This window comes from Epithele typhae (genome assembly GCF_022376455.1).
Source record: "Epithele typhae strain CBS 203.58 chromosome Unknown BXZ73scaffold_163, whole genome shotgun sequence".
NCBI classification, from domain to species: Eukaryota; Fungi; Basidiomycota; class Agaricomycetes; order Polyporales; family Epitheliaceae; genus Epithele; species Epithele typhae.
The window spans coordinates 37,276-55,820 of record NW_025954354.1 but is presented as its reverse complement, the minus strand read 5'-3'; the positions used below and the strand labels follow the sequence as shown (position 1 = coordinate 55,820).

At 62.8% G+C, this 18,545-nt stretch overlaps 6 protein-coding genes across 6 annotated transcripts; 3 read left to right on the top strand and 3 right to left on the bottom strand.

Annotated features, from left to right (window-relative positions):
- Positions 1 to 1,235: 1,235 nt before the first annotated feature.
- Positions 1,236 to 4,236, top strand: BXZ73DRAFT_83156 (uncharacterized protein; the record flags this gene model as incomplete). Its single annotated transcript, XM_048023872.1, has 5 exons — positions 1,236 to 2,456; positions 2,508 to 3,201; positions 3,251 to 3,525; positions 3,762 to 4,053; positions 4,097 to 4,236. 5 exons carry the CDS (start codon positions 1,236 to 1,238, stop codon positions 4,234 to 4,236), a joined length of 2,622 nt encoding a protein of 873 aa, XP_047871131.1.
- Positions 4,237 to 5,208: 972 nt separating this feature from the next.
- On the bottom strand, positions 5,209 to 5,868 carry BXZ73DRAFT_83155 (uncharacterized protein; the record flags this gene model as incomplete). Its single annotated transcript, XM_048023871.1, has 1 exon — positions 5,209 to 5,868. One exon carries the CDS (start codon positions 5,866 to 5,868, stop codon positions 5,209 to 5,211), a length of 660 nt encoding a protein of 219 aa, XP_047871130.1.
- A 1,530-nt stretch (positions 5,869 to 7,398) lies between these two features.
- BXZ73DRAFT_83154 (uncharacterized protein) lies at positions 7,399 to 9,608 on the bottom strand (the record flags this gene model as incomplete). Its single annotated transcript, XM_048023870.1, has 4 exons — positions 7,399 to 7,766; positions 7,820 to 7,907; positions 7,963 to 8,388; positions 8,445 to 9,608. The coding sequence occupies 4 exons, from the start codon at positions 9,606 to 9,608 to the stop codon at positions 7,399 to 7,401; spliced, it is 2,046 nt and encodes a 681-aa protein (XP_047871129.1).
- Positions 9,609 to 10,320: 712 nt separating this feature from the next.
- BXZ73DRAFT_83153 (uncharacterized protein) lies at positions 10,321 to 12,847 on the bottom strand (the record flags this gene model as incomplete). Its single annotated transcript, XM_048023869.1, has 11 exons — positions 10,321 to 10,889; positions 10,941 to 11,028; positions 11,076 to 11,179; positions 11,313 to 11,493; positions 11,554 to 11,669; positions 11,718 to 11,843; positions 11,948 to 12,022; positions 12,082 to 12,231; positions 12,284 to 12,546; positions 12,579 to 12,673; positions 12,779 to 12,847. 11 exons carry the CDS (start codon positions 12,845 to 12,847, stop codon positions 10,321 to 10,323), a joined length of 1,836 nt encoding a protein of 611 aa, XP_047871128.1.
- Positions 12,848 to 13,189: 342 nt separating this feature from the next.
- Positions 13,190 to 15,619, top strand: BXZ73DRAFT_83152 (uncharacterized protein; the record flags this gene model as incomplete). Its single annotated transcript, XM_048023868.1, has 3 exons — positions 13,190 to 14,212; positions 14,262 to 15,393; positions 15,444 to 15,619. 3 exons carry the CDS (start codon positions 13,190 to 13,192, stop codon positions 15,617 to 15,619), a joined length of 2,331 nt encoding a protein of 776 aa, XP_047871127.1.
- Positions 15,620 to 16,455: 836 nt separating this feature from the next.
- BXZ73DRAFT_83151 (uncharacterized protein) lies at positions 16,456 to 17,295 on the top strand (the record flags this gene model as incomplete). The annotated part of the gene is made up of 5 exons (XM_048023867.1): positions 16,456 to 16,573; positions 16,621 to 16,658; positions 16,873 to 16,989; positions 17,013 to 17,133; positions 17,174 to 17,295. 5 exons carry the CDS (start codon positions 16,456 to 16,458, stop codon positions 17,293 to 17,295), a joined length of 516 nt encoding a protein of 171 aa, XP_047871126.1.
- Positions 17,296 to 18,545: the final 1,250 nt, after the last annotated feature.

Here is an 18,545-nt window from a genome sequence, read left to right as displayed (position 1 = left end):
AAGCGCTCAGTGAGGTGGGGGTCGGTGGTCTTGACTCGTCCAGGGCATGCCTCGCACACGTGGTGGATGGCGGACGCGAGTTGGATGAGCTCCTCAAGAGCAGCGTCGGGTATGGCGCCTTGGCTCATTTCGGTGGCCTGAGATTCAGCGGGGAAGAGGGAGGGCCACAGTGAAGGACACGGGGGGAGCGACTGTCAGGCGCGGAGGTTGGCAGGAACGCGGGGCGGGGGTTGGCAGGAAAGCGGGCGGGGGCTGAGGAGAGCGCGGGCCCCGTGCGCGTCCTCCCAAGACGTGGCCGCCCCGTGAGAAACTGCCCCTGCTGGCACCGCGCCTCACAAAGAAGCCGCCTGGCCGCCTCAAGTCCCCACCAGCCGGCCCATACGCCTTCTCACCACCATTTCCCCATCTGAAAAACGCCTTTTGCCTGACCCCATGGCTGTTGGTTTCGGAGGTATGTCGGGATGTGGCTTGAACGCTGGTTTTTCTGATGGCCATGCAGTCTCCGGCGGGCCGCAAAATGGATCCGAGGCCAGAGTTGGCCCTCTGGAGATTCCCTCGGAATGGTTCTGCACCCCTTCCGCCTCCGAGACGACCTTTGAGCCTGGAAACGAAGCCCCCCTATCATCCGATTCATGCATGAGCACACGCGATGAGCCGGGGATGCTTCAGCCTCCGGCTGACTCCGCACCGTCTAGCGGGCAACCCCGAGACACCCCCGAGAAACGGCCCACACACTCTGACCCACCAGGGGGTTCGGCTGTCCAGACACTCAGTCGGCCCCAAGTCCAAGCCCGATCGCCCATCTCCCCACCAGCCCTTCCTTGGTGGCTGTCGCTGATGGGCTTGGCTTCCCGCTGCGCCTGAAGCCCTTTCCTTCGCCGACTCGGGCGCACATGGGGGCCATTTGCTTCGATACTCCGTCTTCGACGCCGGCAACCCCCACCATCTTTCGAGACTGCCTCTTCGGGCCTTCTCCCTGCCCGTCACCGACGTCCTACAGTACGACCGCCAAATGGGAAGCAGGCCTCCCCGCGACACCCATGCACGCACAGCCGGCCCACGATAGCACGCATGGCCACGTTTCCAGTAACCCTTCCGTTGCGCCGCAGCCATCCAGCGAACCGGCCACAGGCCCTCGCAGCCCTCCTGTCGGCCCACCAGCAAGCGCCCCCCCCCATGCGCTTCCAGGATCCGATATAGCCCACCTACTCCTTCCCCAAGTCCCAGCTCAGCCGATGTATGTCGATCCAGGCTCCGTCAACCCAACTTCCGGTGGTGCCCTCTTCTCCGTGCATGCACCGCTGCCCACAATCTCCCCTCCCTTCTTTCCATCCCCGCCCCCCAGGGCACGCAGCGCCAGTCGCTTCAAAGCCCCTGTCTCCCCCGACCGCTCACAATGGGATACATCCGCCGCTGCCTGTCCGCCAAAATCAGTGGAGGACGAGTATTTCCCACCACCGGGCGTCACGGTCTTGGAGCTCATGGTCTGGCAGCCAACACATCAAGCCCCGGATGGCACCTCTCCAGCGGAGGGGATAGTGGAGTTTTCGAATGACGAACGGACCCCGGCATCCGAGCTCCCTTTGTGGGTCTACGAAGCCCACCACCCTCGCGTGGTGCTCCCCTCCCTGCGGCAAACCCTTGACCGGGCTGGGTCGTTTCAATCCGTCATTCATCCTTCCACCCCCGGCCTCCGCCACCCTCCTTGGGCGATTGCGCTATTGCGCGCTTACGACGCCGTCTGGGGGGGCAAACTCTTCTGGGAGGAGAAGATGCGATGGATCCACCGTGCTGCGGTGAGGGAGGGGTGGGCCACAGCTGATGGCGAGTTCGCACCCAGCATATTCGACCGCGTTGATGCCCTCAGCATCCCTCTTCGCCGCATCGCAGAGGCGCTCCTTTCAGACGCACCGCTTGACGTGGAAGCTTTCTCGGCCTGCCTTCCTGCTCTCCAACGCGACGCTCAAGTAGAATTCCCCGACGGAAATTTCGTGGTCGCCGGGCCCTTCGTTTCCTCTCCCCAGACTCCACCTCCCGCGGCCGCGGTTGCAGACGCCGTCGACGCCCTCATCTCGCCCCCCAGTGCCATCATCATAGCCCCATGGTATGACGAGGGGGCAGGAGGCTGGGTCGTGGTGCAGTTCATGATCGCCCCAGCCCACTGCGAACTGCACTGCCCTTTTCAGGCCGCAGGGACTCCTGGCCCGGACCTATTGGCCGCCATCCATGAGGCAAACAGAGAAATCGACCTCCGCCTGGGCCGCCCTGTCACAGAGTGGGTGGTGGCCAGATTATTTCCGCCGTTGCACAAAGATTTGAAGATCGCCTCATCTGGTGCGATCGCCTACGGCATCCTCCACACAGCGGTTAATAAACGTGGCATGCATCCGGAGCCACCGCTGGATGGCTGGTGGCGCCTGAAGATGCTGGGCGACGCCGCTCTTGTGCGGCAAAGGGTAAGCCCTGATGCCCTCCCACAGGCATAGCGGTGCTAAACGGATTTCTAGAACGGGTCTCCCCTGCACGCTGATCGCCAGGGCGCACTTGACTCAGTCTTGGCGACCAGCCCCGTGTCCAGCGATCTCCAAAATGCGACACCTGTGGCCCCTTCCCGCACTGACGTCTCCATCCCGGGCGCCCTGTGCCCTGAGGCGCCCTCCAACGCAAAAGCATCGACAATCGCGAACCCGTTCAGCCTGATCATGTCTCGCAAGGTAAAACAAAGCGCCGTGAGCACCCCCCACACCACATTCTCCACGGCACCAGCGTCAAGCAAACTGCCAGCCCCACTGAAGCGTCCGGAAATGCCCGCGCTCGCAGCGATGGTGGCAAGAAATGCAGCGACGCTGGCGGCGTCGATCCCTCCAGCCCAACAAACCGCACCGTATGACGACCTGGCAGCAGTCGAAGCCCGGCTTCGCGCTGGCGTCACACGCGGCGTGGCCGCCGTTGGCTCCCTTCCGTCGACTGGAGAGAAACGTGCTCCGCCAAACGTGTCCCGGAAACGCGTTCGGGCAGGGAGCGACTTAGGAACGCCGCCACCGGCTAAGAAACGCAGGGCTTTCCTTGAGCCGCGGGGCGCTGCTCAGCAACGGGCCCTCGTTTTGGATGCCGGGGCGGCCTGGCCCTGCGTCAGCCCAGTGGACCTGTCCGGAGGCCAAACGGACCCCGGCGCCCAGACCGCAAACGGCAGGCCGAATGGTGAGCCGCTTCTTTGGTTCCCCGGCTCCCTGCTTAACTCCATCGACAGGCGGGCTCACCGGCCTGCTCAATGGCGTCGTGGCCAAGATGCAGCTCGCCGAGCAGAAGCTCCTTGCAAAGATCACAAAGCGCGGTGACGACGTAGGAGGTAAGGGTGGCCGGGTCTCCGAAGCCTGTGCGCTCATTGGGACGGCCCTGGAGGAGCTGAAAATCGCCCAGCAGGCGGCGGGCGAAGGCGCTGCTTCAGCGGACCTCTGGGCCACTGATCTAGCAGGCGTGGGGGCAAGAGGGGCTCGTCCCACAGCGAGCAAGGCAGAAAGAGAGGTGGATGAATAGCATGATGCGTGTTTATGATCCATGCATTCATATCTTGAAAAGCTTTCGAGCGCTTCCTTTTTCCACCCCGCATCCGGGCACGCCCGCGGCGATCACCCCCGCCGGGGCTCGGGTCCCATGCGCAAGTCCCAGCGCCTTTACAGCCTACGTGGCCATGTCATAAGCAGGTGCCGCAGGGCCGCGGCTCGCCCCATCCTCCCCATGAATGTGATCACCGCTTCCAGCTTCTGGCTCCGGAGCTGCATTCTTCGCAGCAGCTGTTCAAGACCCGCCCCACGACTCCACAATGGGCGATAACCGGAGGATGCGGGTTTGACAGCGGCGCCACGCCTGAGTCCCCTTCCCCACCAGAAACGCTGCGCGAAACCAGCTTCGACCCCCTCACCCTCCGCATGTCCGCTTCGAGGGCCATGTGGCTGACCTCTCGCGTCCCTCTCAAACCGCACCAGAAGCTGCGTGCTAGCAGCGCACGCGCTTCCCCGGCGATGCCTCTCACCGGCCCGGGCATAAGCCAATGTATCCCGGTGTTCCTTTGGTGCGTCATGTTTGCCTCATGCAGTATGCTACGCGCCGAAAACATTCTTCCAACATCCTTGTAGATTTGGAAACTCGAGTTCTGATTGGCTGACGATCAATGTCTCGTGGATGTTTCTCAAAAAGTCCCCACGTGAAGACATACAACATGATGCAGGCATGTAACAACAAAGAAACGGACCGTAACAGCGGCTAATGCCCGCGGCGTCTCCCAACGCTGTCTCGACCCGGTTGCGCCTCGAGCGTGGTTCATTGTATGACTCGCAGCTGGTTTAAGCAGGGCTCGGGTCATCTTTAGTTAGCACCTGTACTAGTGTAGTTGCTTGCCGCGGGACACGTAAACTATGCTGGTTTGGGGGCGGCTAAGTGACATAATCGCCCGCCTCCTCCTCCTCCTCCCCTCGGGACCGTAGGCAGATTCCCCTGCGCATCAGCGCCGATTCCCCCGCGAATTTTTTCTCTTCCCGTCTCGACCTGAAGTCGTGAGTGCGCTCTCTCTTCCGCATTCTCTTAGGGCTTCGCATCACGCCCTCTGTTGGCTCACTTTGCCCCGTCGCTTTCTGTGCGCTTCCCTCCTCTCCTGGGCCATCTATTCATGCAGTGACTTCCATGGCCTCTTTTTTTATCCGAAAATAGCGCGTCGTTGTCCTCCGGGTCGTGCTATTGCGTTCTTTCCCACACTCATTCCGCGACAGACATCCCAGGCGGATGCAGGTTAGGCTGAGGAGACCATGCACGGTCCCGCGGTGATGTACCGCGGCCGTTGTTCTGGTGAGTCCTCCACTCTGCTCTCCTGCACTTGCAACGCCCACCCACGCCCCCTGCCGCCAGCCAAGAACGTCTGCTTGGACGTCCTCTTCCTCCTCCTCAGTGCCGCTCTCCTCCATCCACATCGCCCGCCTGCGCCAACCCCTGCACCACCCGCCTCCGCGATGCCCTACGCTACTCACCCGCACCACCCTCCTCCTCGCCCTACTCCGCCCGCCCCTGCCGCCTCCTTCGTGCAGCCCGCCTCCTTCGCGCCACCCTCCTCTCCTGCGCCGCCCACTGCCCCGCGCCACCCTCCTCTGCGCCGCTCGCATCTGCACTGCCCACCTCCGCACGCGTCGCCCGCTTGCACGCTGCCCACCACCCGCGTCACCCTTTTCCTCCCACCTCATCCGCGTCTGCGTCACCCACCTCCACATCGCCAAGTCCGCCCGCATCGCCCGCTGCCTCCCTCAAGGCCTCACCTCCGCCCGCGTTGGCCATCTGCGCCACCGCGTTGCCCGCCACCTCCATCCCACGCTCCTCTGTGTCGTCCCAACCCACGTCGCCCACCACCTTTTCATCCCGGCCCTCCCTGTCCTCCCGCGAGCCCTCCGCGTCGCCCCCTGCCTTCACGTTCCCCACCTTCGCGTCGCCTGCCCTCGCGTCGCCTGCCCTCGCATCGCCCGGCTTCGCGTCGCCCACCTTCACGTCCCGCGCCTCAGCCTTGCCATCCCCTCCGTCCGCCCTCGTCCCGCCCACGTCCTCGCCCTCCTCCTCTGCGTCGCTCGTCACCGCGTCGCCCTCTTCCGCCCCCACGTCCTCGCCCGCCTTCTCCACGCCCACCTCCGTGCCCACCTCGCCCGCCTTCACCTCGCCGCGTTGCCGGCCTCCGCGCGCGCGTCGCTGCCTCTTGGCGCCGCCGCGTTGCCTGCGCCCACGTCGCCCGCGTCCCGCACACCCACCCACCGCCTCTGCGCCCGCACGTCCGCGTTGCCCACCTCCGCCCGTGTCGCCCGCCTGCACCCGCCTCTGCCTCTGCCTCAGCATTGTTGTGGGATGTGGTATACCGTGTTACTTGCTAGTCTGCCTGTGTAATAGTTCACTGATAAATATATTTTGATCACCAATTGCATACAAAGTGTGGTGTGAAACAAAGGAGGTGAGCTCAGGTGGCAGGGCCCAGGGCAGTGTCGCGCCCGTGCCATGGCTGGTGCCTGCGTGAGCAGGCTCGGGGGCGCAACTGGGCCGGCCGGCACCAGATGCATCCGCACCTGCCGATCGATAGGCTTCCTAGTTGCGTGGTGAAAGCCTTGTGGCGGGCAGGCAGTGAGGGGAGACCATGGCCGAGGGGCGCTCTGGTCACTGTAGCGCCCCGCGTGTTCAGTCCTAGTGAAAAGCAGAGCGCCCGTCCGGGAAGGTCGGGCCCGATGCTGGGCAGAACACGAATGTGAGTCGCGATCCCGGACGGTCCGCTTGAGCGCGAGGCCGGAGTGCGACGCGTTCTGCGCCGCTCTCACAACCAAAGCGCTGGAGTGATGGGTGGGTGCGCTTTGAGCTGCGTGGGTGCGATGCGGGAGGAGACGAAAGGCGATGGCCTTTTGCGCGCTAGCGCGCGTCTCCCTCATCCGGCAACCACCGGCAACCCACGCCTAGAAAGCACCCGTTCGGCCGAGGCGCTCGTTCGTTGGGCCTCGTTCGAACCTCACGCTATCGCAACAGATGCATCTGGGGAATCACCACCGTAGGCTTATAACGCAGCTGTTATGGCCTGCTCCGCCGGTCTGATTATGGGCTGCAGCGCGCACCTGTAACGGACGCCTAGCATACGATCGCCCGCCACCCTGCCTTTATATTCTTGCGCCCGCTTCACTGTCTCGCCACGCGATTGCCTCCTGGCTCCTCCCCGAGGTCAAGCGCGTCCCTCTAATCCGACCCTTCTTCCTGCTCGTCTCCGACTCGCCCGACCTCCGCGCTCCGCGACCGTAACAGCAGCATTGTCTCCGCTCGGATCTACATTGGAGCAGCGGGGCCCCAGTCACTCCGCCAGTTTGGCGCCTGCACTCGCTGCCAGCCCGTTCCAAGCCAATCCAGTTTACCGGCGCCGCCTGCTGGCTTAGCACGGCTGGCTCTGACCGGGGCCTGGCCGGCCGACTCTCTGTCCTGTAGTAGAAGCGTCTGCGCAGCCAGTCGATCTTGGAACAGCTGGCGCCCTGCCGCCACCACTGCCGCTCTCGCCCAGAATGAGCCGCCTTCACGTTCGCCCACGGTACAAATTTGCGACATATCCAAAAACATTGCGGCTAAGGCACAGGCTACTTCATGCAGCAGGCGCGCATAATAGCGCCCCAGACCTACGAATATTGGAGCTCATCTTCGTCCGGGTCGCTGTCCGGTCCGGAAGCCGCTGCTTTCTGTGAGACGGGCGGGCCCGGGGGCCGCACAGAAGGGGCGGCCGCGCCCGGGAGCAGCGCACCTCCCTGGGGCCGGCCCGCCACCGTCCCTCCATTGCGCCACGGAGGGCTACAAGGTCATCGGAGAAAGCGTCGAGGGCCGAATCATGGCCCCGAATGTCCACCTCTAGGCCATCAATTCGCTCATCACGGGCCCGGCCGCAGGCCTCCAGCCTGTGCATCCAGCCTGGACCCGGGACTCAAGGGCGGTGAGACGAGCCTCCAATTGCTCGAAACCCCACTGGGGCGCGCTCCCAGGGTGTGCAGGAGCGAAGGCGGGGTTAATGGGGCGCCTGTGCGTGACAGTGTTGCTGGCGCCCTCCACGCTGCCTGGAGACGGGTCGGCCTCCATATCGACGGCCGCTCCCGTGGGCTCTACTGAGGGAGGCGTCGCCCCAGGACTGCCGTGGCTGCTGAGAGCCATAGGCGGCCTCATCCGGGCCCGTTTGGGTGGGCGTTGGTCATCAGTCGGTGTGCTATAGCCGCTGGAGCCACCTTTTGCACGCGCTCAGAGGGGGTGTGTGGGCCATAAGAAGTCCGCCGCTTACCCGCAGAGCTCGACGGAAACTCGGCACCGTTGTCCTTCTTGACGGCGGCGCCGCTTCTTCGCCGGTGCGCCATGTAGGCCGGGTGATCCTTTGGGCCGACGCGTTCATAAAAACGGCAGCGTGAAGGCAGCTTTGCGGCGCACCTTTGAAAGCTCGCCCTCGCTCATCGTGACATCCCCAAGCCTCCGTCTGAAATCCCGGGGGTACTTGAGGCCGATGACATCCCCCTGAGCGATCGCGCGATCGCGCTTGCGCTTGTCATTCCAGAAGGCGATGACATCCGCGCCCCACGATGGGATGTCGGCTCTCTTCATGCCCCACAGCTGATCAGAGACTTCCACTGGCCAGAGGCCGTAAACCTTCGGGTTTGCCGCTTTAATCCCATACCGAAGCATCTTGTAACGGCCCGTGTCGCCAGCGGTTCCACCCGAGATGGCATTCAGCTCGCAGGGCAAGTGTTTTTTGAGGCAGACGAGGCAAGTGGCCTTGCGGTCGAGGGGGTAAAACTCGCACTGCTTCCCGAACAGCTTGCAGGAGCCGCATCGCCGGTCTACGCGGTCTTGAGGGTGCTGGGGCCGCGCGTTAGCGTGTTTGCTCGATGTGACGCACCTAACTCGATACTTACATAGGGCATTCGGCCAATCGGGTATTTTGTGGTGAGCTGCAACGGAAATTCTGGAATCCCGGCCTCTGGTGGAACAAAAGGCCTTTTCCCTCCCCGTGACTGGGCAGAAGCAATGGAGGGTGCCTCGGGCGGTGGAGGCGTGGCGATCCCGGGAGGACTGTTGGATGGCCTGGATGACGACGACGAAGGAGAGGAACCTGCGGATGAATTGACCCGCCCGGAAGCGCCTCGCGAGGCCGGGCTTGCAGGGCGGACTCCCGCGGCTGGGGCACTCCAGCCGTGGCCTTTCGTCCTTGTTGTCGCCATGTTCTGGAGGCTCAGTGGTGGGAGGCGGATGGCGCGCTTGCCTCTGCTGTTGGCACTCCGTCGCGCCAGTTCACGGAGTCCCGATGGCCCGGGGGTGCTACTGCCAGTCACTTCATGCGGCTTTTTGGTTCGCCCCGCCCCGGCTGTTTCGTCACGTGCCCGCTTTTTCGGAGCTGTGCCGGATAACGGTGTGGCCATGGGACTGGCCTCCCGTGCCGACGGAGGGCTGCCGCGGCTTTCCCCATGGTGCTTTGCATCATTTGTGCCGTATTCGGGGCGACTGGACGCGGAGCCGATCTCCGGCTGGCCCGCAGCATGGCTACTGGGGGCGCGCCCCTGACGCATCGCCCTTTCATTGGGCATGCCGCCCACGGAGCCGCCAGATCCGTGAGACAGATTTGGGGACAGGCGGCGAGATACGAAGGCAATGGCTGGAGGCGCATGAGACGCGGCGGCAGGAATGGTGGGGAAGGGCGCACCTTCGGGGGCCCAGTCGACCGTGATCTGCTCCAAGGGGAGCACCCCTAGTGGCCCATCATCGCGGCCCACGAACGCCCTGCCCTCCTGCGCGCCCAGGATCCGGATGATGTGGAAAGGGGAGGGGCTGTACGCAGTGTCTTCCTGGCTTCGTGCGTATTCGGTGATGGCGCCAAGAGCCCAGCACGGCAAGGAATCGATGACAGGCCCCGCGTCCACGAGGAGGGCCCCAAGCTCCACCACGCAGCCCAGCATGAAGGACTCCCATTCACGCAGGATCTCCTGCCTTGAGGATTGCTGGTCTGGTCGATTTTCGCATAGGTGGTGGATGGTTGAGGCGAACTGCCTTATTCGCTCCACAGGAGGGGTGGCTTCTGGCATGCTGATACTGCCGTGCTGGACCAGGATGAGATAGTGAGTCACAACGATCTGGTGCCAGGCCTGCAGTCCTGTGCAGAAGTAGAGTGAGTTTGGAGCAAAGAGATGGGGCACGCGGATGCTGGCTGGCGTGCCTCTTATTGCCCGTTCAGGGGGTCTTAGGTGGCAGCCTCGTTGCTTGTTTATGTGATGGGCGCCAGCTGAGCACGTTAGGTATCCTTTCCCCGGGACACGTGCTCGGGCAGCGGTCTCGCCGCGTTCGGTTTCCGCCGGGGATCCACCGGAGTCGCTGCCGGCCGGCGTGCGTCCTGCGCCGACCGTCAATCTCCGCCGGCAACTAAGCCCCGCAGGCACCCGTGCTCCGCCGATGCCGACGTCGGCCACCAGCCGATGCTCCCCTGGTGCAGCTTGGGTGCAGCACCCATTCCGCCCTCGCGGTGCTCACTGCGAGACCGTTTTGCATTGTGGACACGGCAATGCATCGAAAAGCGCATTCTATTGATCAGTCGCTTGGCCTCCAGAGCCTCGATTCGAAAAATGATGTACAGCAATGGGGCGGTGCATACGGCATACCGCCGTCGGATGGCCCGCGCGTAGAAAGCGCCGCAGGCGTCGCATGCAGGCCCTGTGGGGCCAGGACGGGTGGCTGCAGCGCGCCACAAGACGAGAGCGCCAGCGCACCCCATCTGAATGGCGTCACTCGCCTCCCATCCCATCACTGCCGATCGCTCTGTCCGTGGCGCCAGAGGCCCTGGTCGAAAGCCCCCGCGCGCTCCAACCGATCCTCGAGGAGCTCGACGCGGGCTGCGAGCGCTTTTGTGCCGGAGGCCTGCTCCAGCAAGCGTGCCTCAAGCGCCGCGATCCGTGTCAGCAGCCTGTCCCCACCCGCGGGGTTTCCCAGTGCTGTGCTCCGCACCGAAGACCCGATGCCCCTCAAATTGCTGCCCGCCGGCATGGGCTGGGGTCCAGGAGCATGCGCCGTCCAGACACCTGCTGAGGGGTCAGTGGGGATCAAGCTGGCTCCTGCCGGCCACGCGGCAGTGCTTCTCAAAGACGGACCTCGTCTTGGGGGTGAGTCGCTTTGCCCCGCGCCAGGAATCGATGAAGCACGGTGCTCTGGTTTCAAGTGGGAGTCTGGGGAGTCGGCGAAGTGCGCTGTCTTTCGCGGGCGCTTGCGTGGCCGCTCGCCGTCCAGTGCCATATCCGAGGACGGCCCGTCATCGCTGGATCCTGTGAACGGCTCGCTCTCCTCACTGTCGGACGACGCCCTCCACAATGCATTGGCTACCGAAGGGCGTCAGGGTCATCGCGTACACCCCAGCAAAGTGCTCTTACCTTGGGCTACAGTGGTCGCTTTCGCAAGGTCGATCTTTGGAGCTCGCTGGAGCCGATCCTTGGTGTGGGCCATGTACTTAGGGTGATCCTGTGGCCTTGTCGGGGTGGGCTCCACATCTCAACGAAGAGGCTTACCTCGGGGACCTGCTTATCGGGCATGCTAACCCGTCCGAGCTCTTTGCAGAGCTTCTTCGGGTATGTGAGGTCACAGCACTTTGCCTTTCTGATGCTCTTCGCGCCTGTCCTTGTCGTCCAATGCACATCAGCTCCAAGCCCATCCGGGATATCCGGTTACCAGCCATAATCCAAATGTCGGAGACCTCCACTGGCTCGTAGCCGTAGACCGTGGGGTTAGCAGCCTGGATGGCAAACCGCAGCATCTTGTAGCGGCCGATTCTGGCAGTGGTGCCCCGGAGATGGCGTTGAGCTTGCACTTTGTGTGCTTTGACAAGCATGTGAGGCAGGTCGCCTTGATGTCCAACGGGTAGAACTCGCACGGCGTCTGGAAGGCCTGGCATGCGGCGCAGCGCATGTCAATGCCGCGGCCGGGATGCTAAGGCGTTAGGGTGATTTAGCATTCAGCAGACTGGGCACAAACAGAGAAGCAGCTGACGTAAGGCATCTGGCCCCTGGGGTACCTCTTGTGCAGATCGCTAGGGTGCCGGGGAATGCCATACTCAGGAGGCACCACGTGCGTGTCCTTCTTGCGGGGGAGTCGTTTGCCGTCGCCTGCGGTGCGTGGGACGGAAAGAGATGGAGAGGGTCCAAAGGGCGCACCTGGGGGCGGAAAGCCGTCTCCTTCGTGGCACGGTGGCCCGGCACTGGTGGAAGCCCCTGCAGTGGCGGTTTCTTCCAGCGTTTGAGGAGGAGGAAGAGACGCCCGCGCGAGGGAGGATCGGCGCGCTGCCGGGATCAGATGGGTATTTTGTTTTCCTGTGGAAAAGGGAGACGGGGTTTGGTCTTCACTGAAGCTCAGCATAAGCCCCTGCTGGTGAAGCGCTGCTCACCTTCGGGCTTCTTGGGACCCCCCCTCTGCCTCTTCCCCCTGGGCCCCGTAGCGGCAAGTTGGGCCGCCTTGCCTTCTCCAATGCCCCAGGGCCAAGATGAGAAAGGTCTCCCGAGAGCAGCCCTGGGCACATACCTTTCCTGTCGGCAACCCGTTCATCACTACTGCCATCGCCGGAGCTCCCGCTTTCAGAGCCGGAGGCGGCGCTGTCGGAGCCACTGATGCTTTGGGACCTCGACGGCACGGCAATGCCATCGTGGGCCTCACCCAGTAAAACCGCCATGACTGTCGCAGACTAAGACACAAAGGGGCGCAGAACAGAGGAGGGTCTACGCACCGGCTTGGGCCCATTCCAAGTCAATCTGATTCAACGGGAGAATGGCGTCCCCATCGTCCTTGCAAACCAAACCCATTACCATGGCGGCATCGCTGGGCGATAGATTGTCGGGGGAGAAGCGTTCGATGTTGAAGGCTGAGGAAACATAGCCGTGGCGTTGCTGGGACCTGCCATATTCAATAAAAGCACCGAGGGCCCAGGACGGAAGGGTGGTGATTCCGGCGTCGTGGCCTCCAATGGCATCCGCAAGTTCCTCCGTTGCCCTGAATAAACATTGCTCGAACCGCTGGCGCACCTCAGAAGGAGCCTTTTGTCTGCTTGGGCGATGCTCGCAGAGATGGTGAATGGCGGATGCCACCTGTTGCACGCGAGATCTGAATTCTGGGCCAGCTTTCATTGAAAAGGCAGTGTGCGAGCTGTGGAGATTGAGTGAGGGATCGGGGTGAGAGAGAAAGAGAAAGAGAGCGCATGGGCCGCCTACTCTAGGCCACACACAGCTCCAGTCACCGTTGCCCTCGTAAGGGCACAGGCGCGTGCGGGCCGTGCCCACCCGCGTCCAACCATCGCTCGCCAGCGAAAGGAGCCACCCACGCGCTACCCCCTCCTCCTCCCTCGCGCGATCTCCCAACGACTTTAGGCGCTCCATTATAATTCATTCGGCTCATCACAGTTCTTCTAAAGGTGCGCCTGATGACGCTTCCCCAGATTTGGTACTGATGCCCACCAGTCGGACATGGACGCCGAACCTCGCCATGGTGAGTGAGCAGACCCCAGCGCCGCCTCGGCAAGAGCATGGCTGACGCGCTTTTACACCCAGCTCCCAGAAGCACACTGCGATGGGCACTTGAGAGCCCTGATAGGTCGGATTGGGACACAAGTGCGGCGTATGAAGCCCCGCGGTCCGCCATGGGCACCTTTTTTCCCAACCCCGCCCCCACTGTGGCGGAGCTCGTGCGCTGGCTGCCCACCCACTCGCCTCCGGAGGGGTTTACGGGGGCCCAGGGCGAAGTGGTGTTCTCTAGTGAACAAAGAACGGCCCCGGCGGAGCTTATTCTGTGGGTTTTCGAACTCGACCATCGCGGTGTCTCCCTCCCCTGTGAACGGGCCCTCCTTGAATTGCCGTTCTCGGCCCAATCGGTCATACACCCCGCAGCCCCACACCTTCGTTACCCCCCTTGGGCAATTCTCGTATGGCGCATTTACCAACAGGCGTGGCTCCATCAGCGAGCTTGGGCGAGGGTTTTTCGGTGGGCAGCCGCTGCTGCGGATGCAGAGAACTGGCCCGACGGCGACCTTCGCTGTCTGCTCACAAAGATCGACGGCCTGCCCGCTTTCCACCTTGAGCTCACCCTGCATGCTGCCACAATCCTACCTCAAGGCCTTCTTTCGGATGGCGCCTTCGAAGACTACCTAGGCTGCCTTCAGCCGCTGATTCGCCGATCGCCCATTTCCGACCAGACGGTGCTCGCCGACACCTCCTTTGCCGCGATGGTGGACGGGCCTGAGGAAAGCCTCGCCATAGCGACGGTTCTGGGAGCATTATCCGAACCACAACAAGGACTCATTCTGGTGCCATGGGCCAGTGCCATCAAGGGCCGCTGGGCCGCCGTCCGTTTCCATATCCCCAGCTCCCGGTACACGGTCGTCGATCCGCATGCTGGTTCCGAACAGCTGAGTCCAGAGATGGAAGCCTTCGTTCATCGCACGGGGCGGGCAATCGACAACCACTTGGGCCGGTGTAGCATTCGATGGGCCCAGGAGGAATCGGCGATGGCGACGCACCTCCCGTCTGGCACGATGGAGTCCTGCGCTGTGGTCTACAACTCCCTCGAGCGGCTGATCTGCCCCAGCGTCGTCCCGTGGGATGCTGCGAAAGCGGGATGGCACCGCGGAAAAATGTTCATGGCTCTGGTTGGCCTCTGGGAAACGGTGAGCAGGCGCCGTTTTCTTGACAAACCCGACGCTGACCCGGATGCAGAACGGGCGCCCGCTGCGATGGCCTGGCCGATGCCCACCGTGTGACATCACGACAGAGCTTCGCAGATTCGACGACCCATTTACAGAGCACAGCGCCAAAAGCGACATCCTCACACCAAGCAGTGCAATCGCTTCCGAACGCAGTGCTCGGCCTTGCGATCCTCGAGATGCCCAGCAGCCTTCAACCGGCAGTAGCCAACCAGGCCGCCGAACACCACCGCCTGCCCTCCAGTCACGCCCTGCATTGCCCACCTCCCTTCCCGCGCACTCACCCGCACTTCCGTTGCCCAGCAGCTCAAACGCGGAGCTAGTTTGGGCGATCCCTCAGCCACAGCACCCAGGGCCTGCTTCACGTGCTGGCCTCTTCGGTCCTGGCGGCGCAGACGGCTTGGGCCCACTGGGAGCGGGCACTGGAGTCACTGCTTTTGCCAGGGGCCACACGGCTGTGGAGGCCGCCTCTGTGGCGGAACAAGAAACGGGGCAAGTGGGCCACGTGCGCCCCTATGGCCTCGGCGCATCGCCGTTCTGGCCCAGCGCAGACACATCTGCAGGCCCTGGGCTATGGCACGGCGGAATCGCAAACGGGGCAAGCCGCGGGGGCACAAGCCGGCCCCTCCTTTTCGCAGATGACACCTCTGGGGCCTCTACGGCTGCGGGCAATGCTGGCCTGCTGGGGCCGGCAGCAATGAGCCATTTGCTGCCCGACCTCTCAGCGCTGCTCAAGACGCGCCCCGCCGGATGGCAGCTCCGAACGCAAACCCCCGTGCATTCCCGGTCGCCTGAGGTGCTCCGCGCGGAGGGCAGAGGTCCCCCACAGCAGGCCATTGGGACCGTGGGCGAGGAGGCGCCAAATCAAGACCATCCGAAAGGCCCCGCAGGCCCCAGCGGGCCTGTCCTGCACGCTGCTCCATCGGCCAAGAGACGACGCGAAGAAGACAGCGACCCGGGGGCAAGCGGTCGTGAGGCCCGCCCGCCCGCGTCGAAGAAGCCACATGGCGATGCGCATAGCGCGATGACACTGCCCCCAAGGCAGTCAAGCGAGCCATCCTCCGCAAGCCAGCTGGGAGGCAACCAAATGGCGGGCGCCCGTTCGATCGAGAGGGCGGACGGCAGCGATGGCGATGTCGCCTCCGGTGAGCGCAGCCTTCGGCCTGCATTCTCCTCCGTCCTGACCAGTTGACAGTCTTTCTGATGCGACACCTGGGCGGTGTGAGGACGAAGGTGCTTCTCGCCCGAAGCAGACTGGAGCGGGCCGTGGATAGTGGCGACTGTGGCGTCGTGGAGCAATGCGATCTGCTGCTCGAGCAGGCCTTGGCTGGCCTCAAAGTCGCGAAGGCCTGGGGCCACGATGCCCCGTAGCGGCGCCCTTCCGTAGCATGCGTGCTTCGGAGCCCCTTGCCGTTATTAGATGCCATAGTATAAGCTGCTTTCATGCCGCCCTTGAAGCTTTGCTCTCGCTGGGCTCTGGGCATTGCGTGTGCGCCGGTGGAGCTGATCCCCGGCGGCAGTTGATCTCCGGCGGCGGCCGTTGTCCGGCAGCAAAAACGCAGGCCGCCAGGCGCCTCTCTGCAGGGCGCCCGACGCCTCGCCCATCCTCAGCACACCATTTGCCTCCCCATGGAGAAGAGGCGGTCAGTCTCCCATTAGATCCCATCATTGCTACGAAAGGACTGCCAGATCGCACGCCAGGCATTGGCGGCGGGAACAGAAGAGCGTATTCGATACATACACGACGACAGCTCAGGCTGCTCAGGACGCATGCGCCCACTTCCTCCAAGTGATGCGCAGTTGACGAGGTGGAAATGTTTTCCTGCATTGTGGCAACTGGCTCGACAAACCCGAAGAGCAAACGGACGGGGGCCGCTCCGAGCTGCAGTTAGCGCGCTCGAGAGCGAGCACAACCACAGCATTCGTGAGGGGCCCCCATATGTCCTCAGCTGTCTGCATTGGCGCTCGCCGAGATGAATTTGCACTACCCGCGAAGGTGCGTTCATTGGCATCCCGCTCACAACCATGTGTGGCTCATGAGTCCCCAGCTTTGCTCCCGCCGCGAACGTGACCGGCCCCGGAATTTAATCGCGCCAAACGCAAAGGGCGCCACGGCGCTGCTCGTGGAAAGGCCGGGCCGGATACGCTCGTCGTCGTTGGCAAAAAAAGGAGCCGTCATGGGCCACAGACGTGGGTGATCACGGACGATGTGGTCCGTGCTGGTATCCCTGTGGCATGCAGACGCCCTTGCATGCGCCGTGGGACCTGCGCGGGAGACCACTGAATCGCGGAGAAGGATGCCGGGGCAGAAGCGTGACGGGTGCGGTATGCTTGCTGCCTGAGGGGGCATGGGGCCTGAGGCTGGGCGGCAGGTTTGACAGAGCCTATTGTCGGCATTCAGAAGGCACAGGTAATACCGAACCTTCACTACCGGGCGCCAATATGCCCCTTATCTGTCGATAAGGGGGTGTATTAGAGGCCCACGCCATCATCTATTCCCCCACTGCCATGTGTTTCCTGAAGACAGCAAAAGGTATATACTACGTTGAGCTTGTGTCCCGCGTAGTAGAGGTCGCTGTTGCTTTCCTTGCCGAGATGATCACCGCTGACCGCTTGAAACGTAGATATCGGACGTTGCCCCGACAATATACTTGGAATGCCCGGTGAACGGCTGCGAATCGGTAGAGGTCGACTTAGACCCGTACGATGTGGCAAGTAATGCCGACGCTCCAAAGCTGTATGTGCGCTGATAATATGCGTCTAGGCATTGGTCTTTCCGCGTCCGAATTTTGGCCAAATGGTCCGGATCCGCGGATTCGTTGAGCAGGACAACGCGTTTGAGTGCAAAGAGCTCATAACGGCACAAGAGGCGACGTGCACCGACGGTATGATCTTATCGGCTTAATATCTATGTTCGCTGACCAGGCCTGATAGAGACCACGCCTCGTATGGCCCTCTTCCAGAACGGGCCTTGGCAGCTGGAGGAGAAGCAAGTCAGATTACGGGATAGGAATGCGCATCGTAAACCTTTGCATCGGAAGGTTTAAATGAAAAAATTGTTCCCGGTGTGTGCGATTGCCGGAGCACCGGGCATGCCGAAGCCTATTAAAGTGCTAAAAGGCGGAGTTTCCGGCACAGAACTCACTGCCGGATGTGTGCAATCGCTATTGCCGATGCGGATGCGTCTATGCAGCTAAATACAGCGCATAATCTGCTGAAGAGGTCTGGGATGCGCCAGACGCACGGCGCGGAGCATCTCTGCGCTTTGCCTCAAAAGATGTGTTGGCATGCGGCGGTGTGCAGGGCAAAAGAGAATTGCTGATGGGACCCCCAGGCGGCGTGGCGACAAAGGCGCAGGCTTCTGCCCGAAGCAGAGTGGCGGATCGATGGATGGCGGCGAATGTAGCGCTGTCTGGCCATCGGATGCTCTGTTTAAGGAGGCCTTGGCCGGCCTCAAAGCCGTGAAGCCGTGGAGGTGCGGCGGCCCATGATAGCGGCCTCCCGTCCCAGGCACACTCTGAGTGTCTTTCCCGCCGTCAGCAGCTATAGGACGTGCGGCTTTTGTATTGCTTTTAACAGCTTTCCCAGTTTCAGGGCCACGAATTCCGGCTGCCGTCAGCCCCTCCGTCCGCATTGGGCGCCCTATAAAGCCGATCTCCGGAGGCTGTTGATCCCCGGCGGCAGTCGATCCCCGGCAGCATGCGATGCATGGCCTCTTTTTGCCCCCCCTTTGCATGAAGCCATATCACTGCCACGCCCCGGTGAACCCCCTTCGCTTCGCTCTCTTCAAGACACTCGGACAGACCTCGAGCCGCGCGGGCGATTCAATGCGATGTACACCCCGTGCGCCACACCCGGGTGGATCCTGCGGATTTCCTCGGCCACCCGGCGTCTTCAAGGGCGTCGGCTCTCTCGGCCTATCACGGGCTCCAGGGGGCGCCTGGGAGCCACGGTGTGATCAGGGCTTCCAGGAGGTCAGGGATTCCGCTTCACGCGTTCCTGTGCCCAGGCCGGCCGGTTCAGTCAGGAATCACGACAGCGCCGGCAGGCAGGGACGGTGATGCGGAATATATGAATGCCTTCATTGCCAACACACCGCCATACAGATTGCACGCCGATGCCTATTTCACCGCTGTAGCATACAAACCTCACTCAAATTGGGGACGAAGCCGTGCATGGTGCTAGCAGCGTTGCCTGAGAAGGAGAGAGAGACGAGTGTGGCGACGGGCGCGGAAGCAGCCATCTCGTCTAAGTTTGCGCGCAGTGAGGGCAGCATGGCGACGCAGGGTCGCAGGCG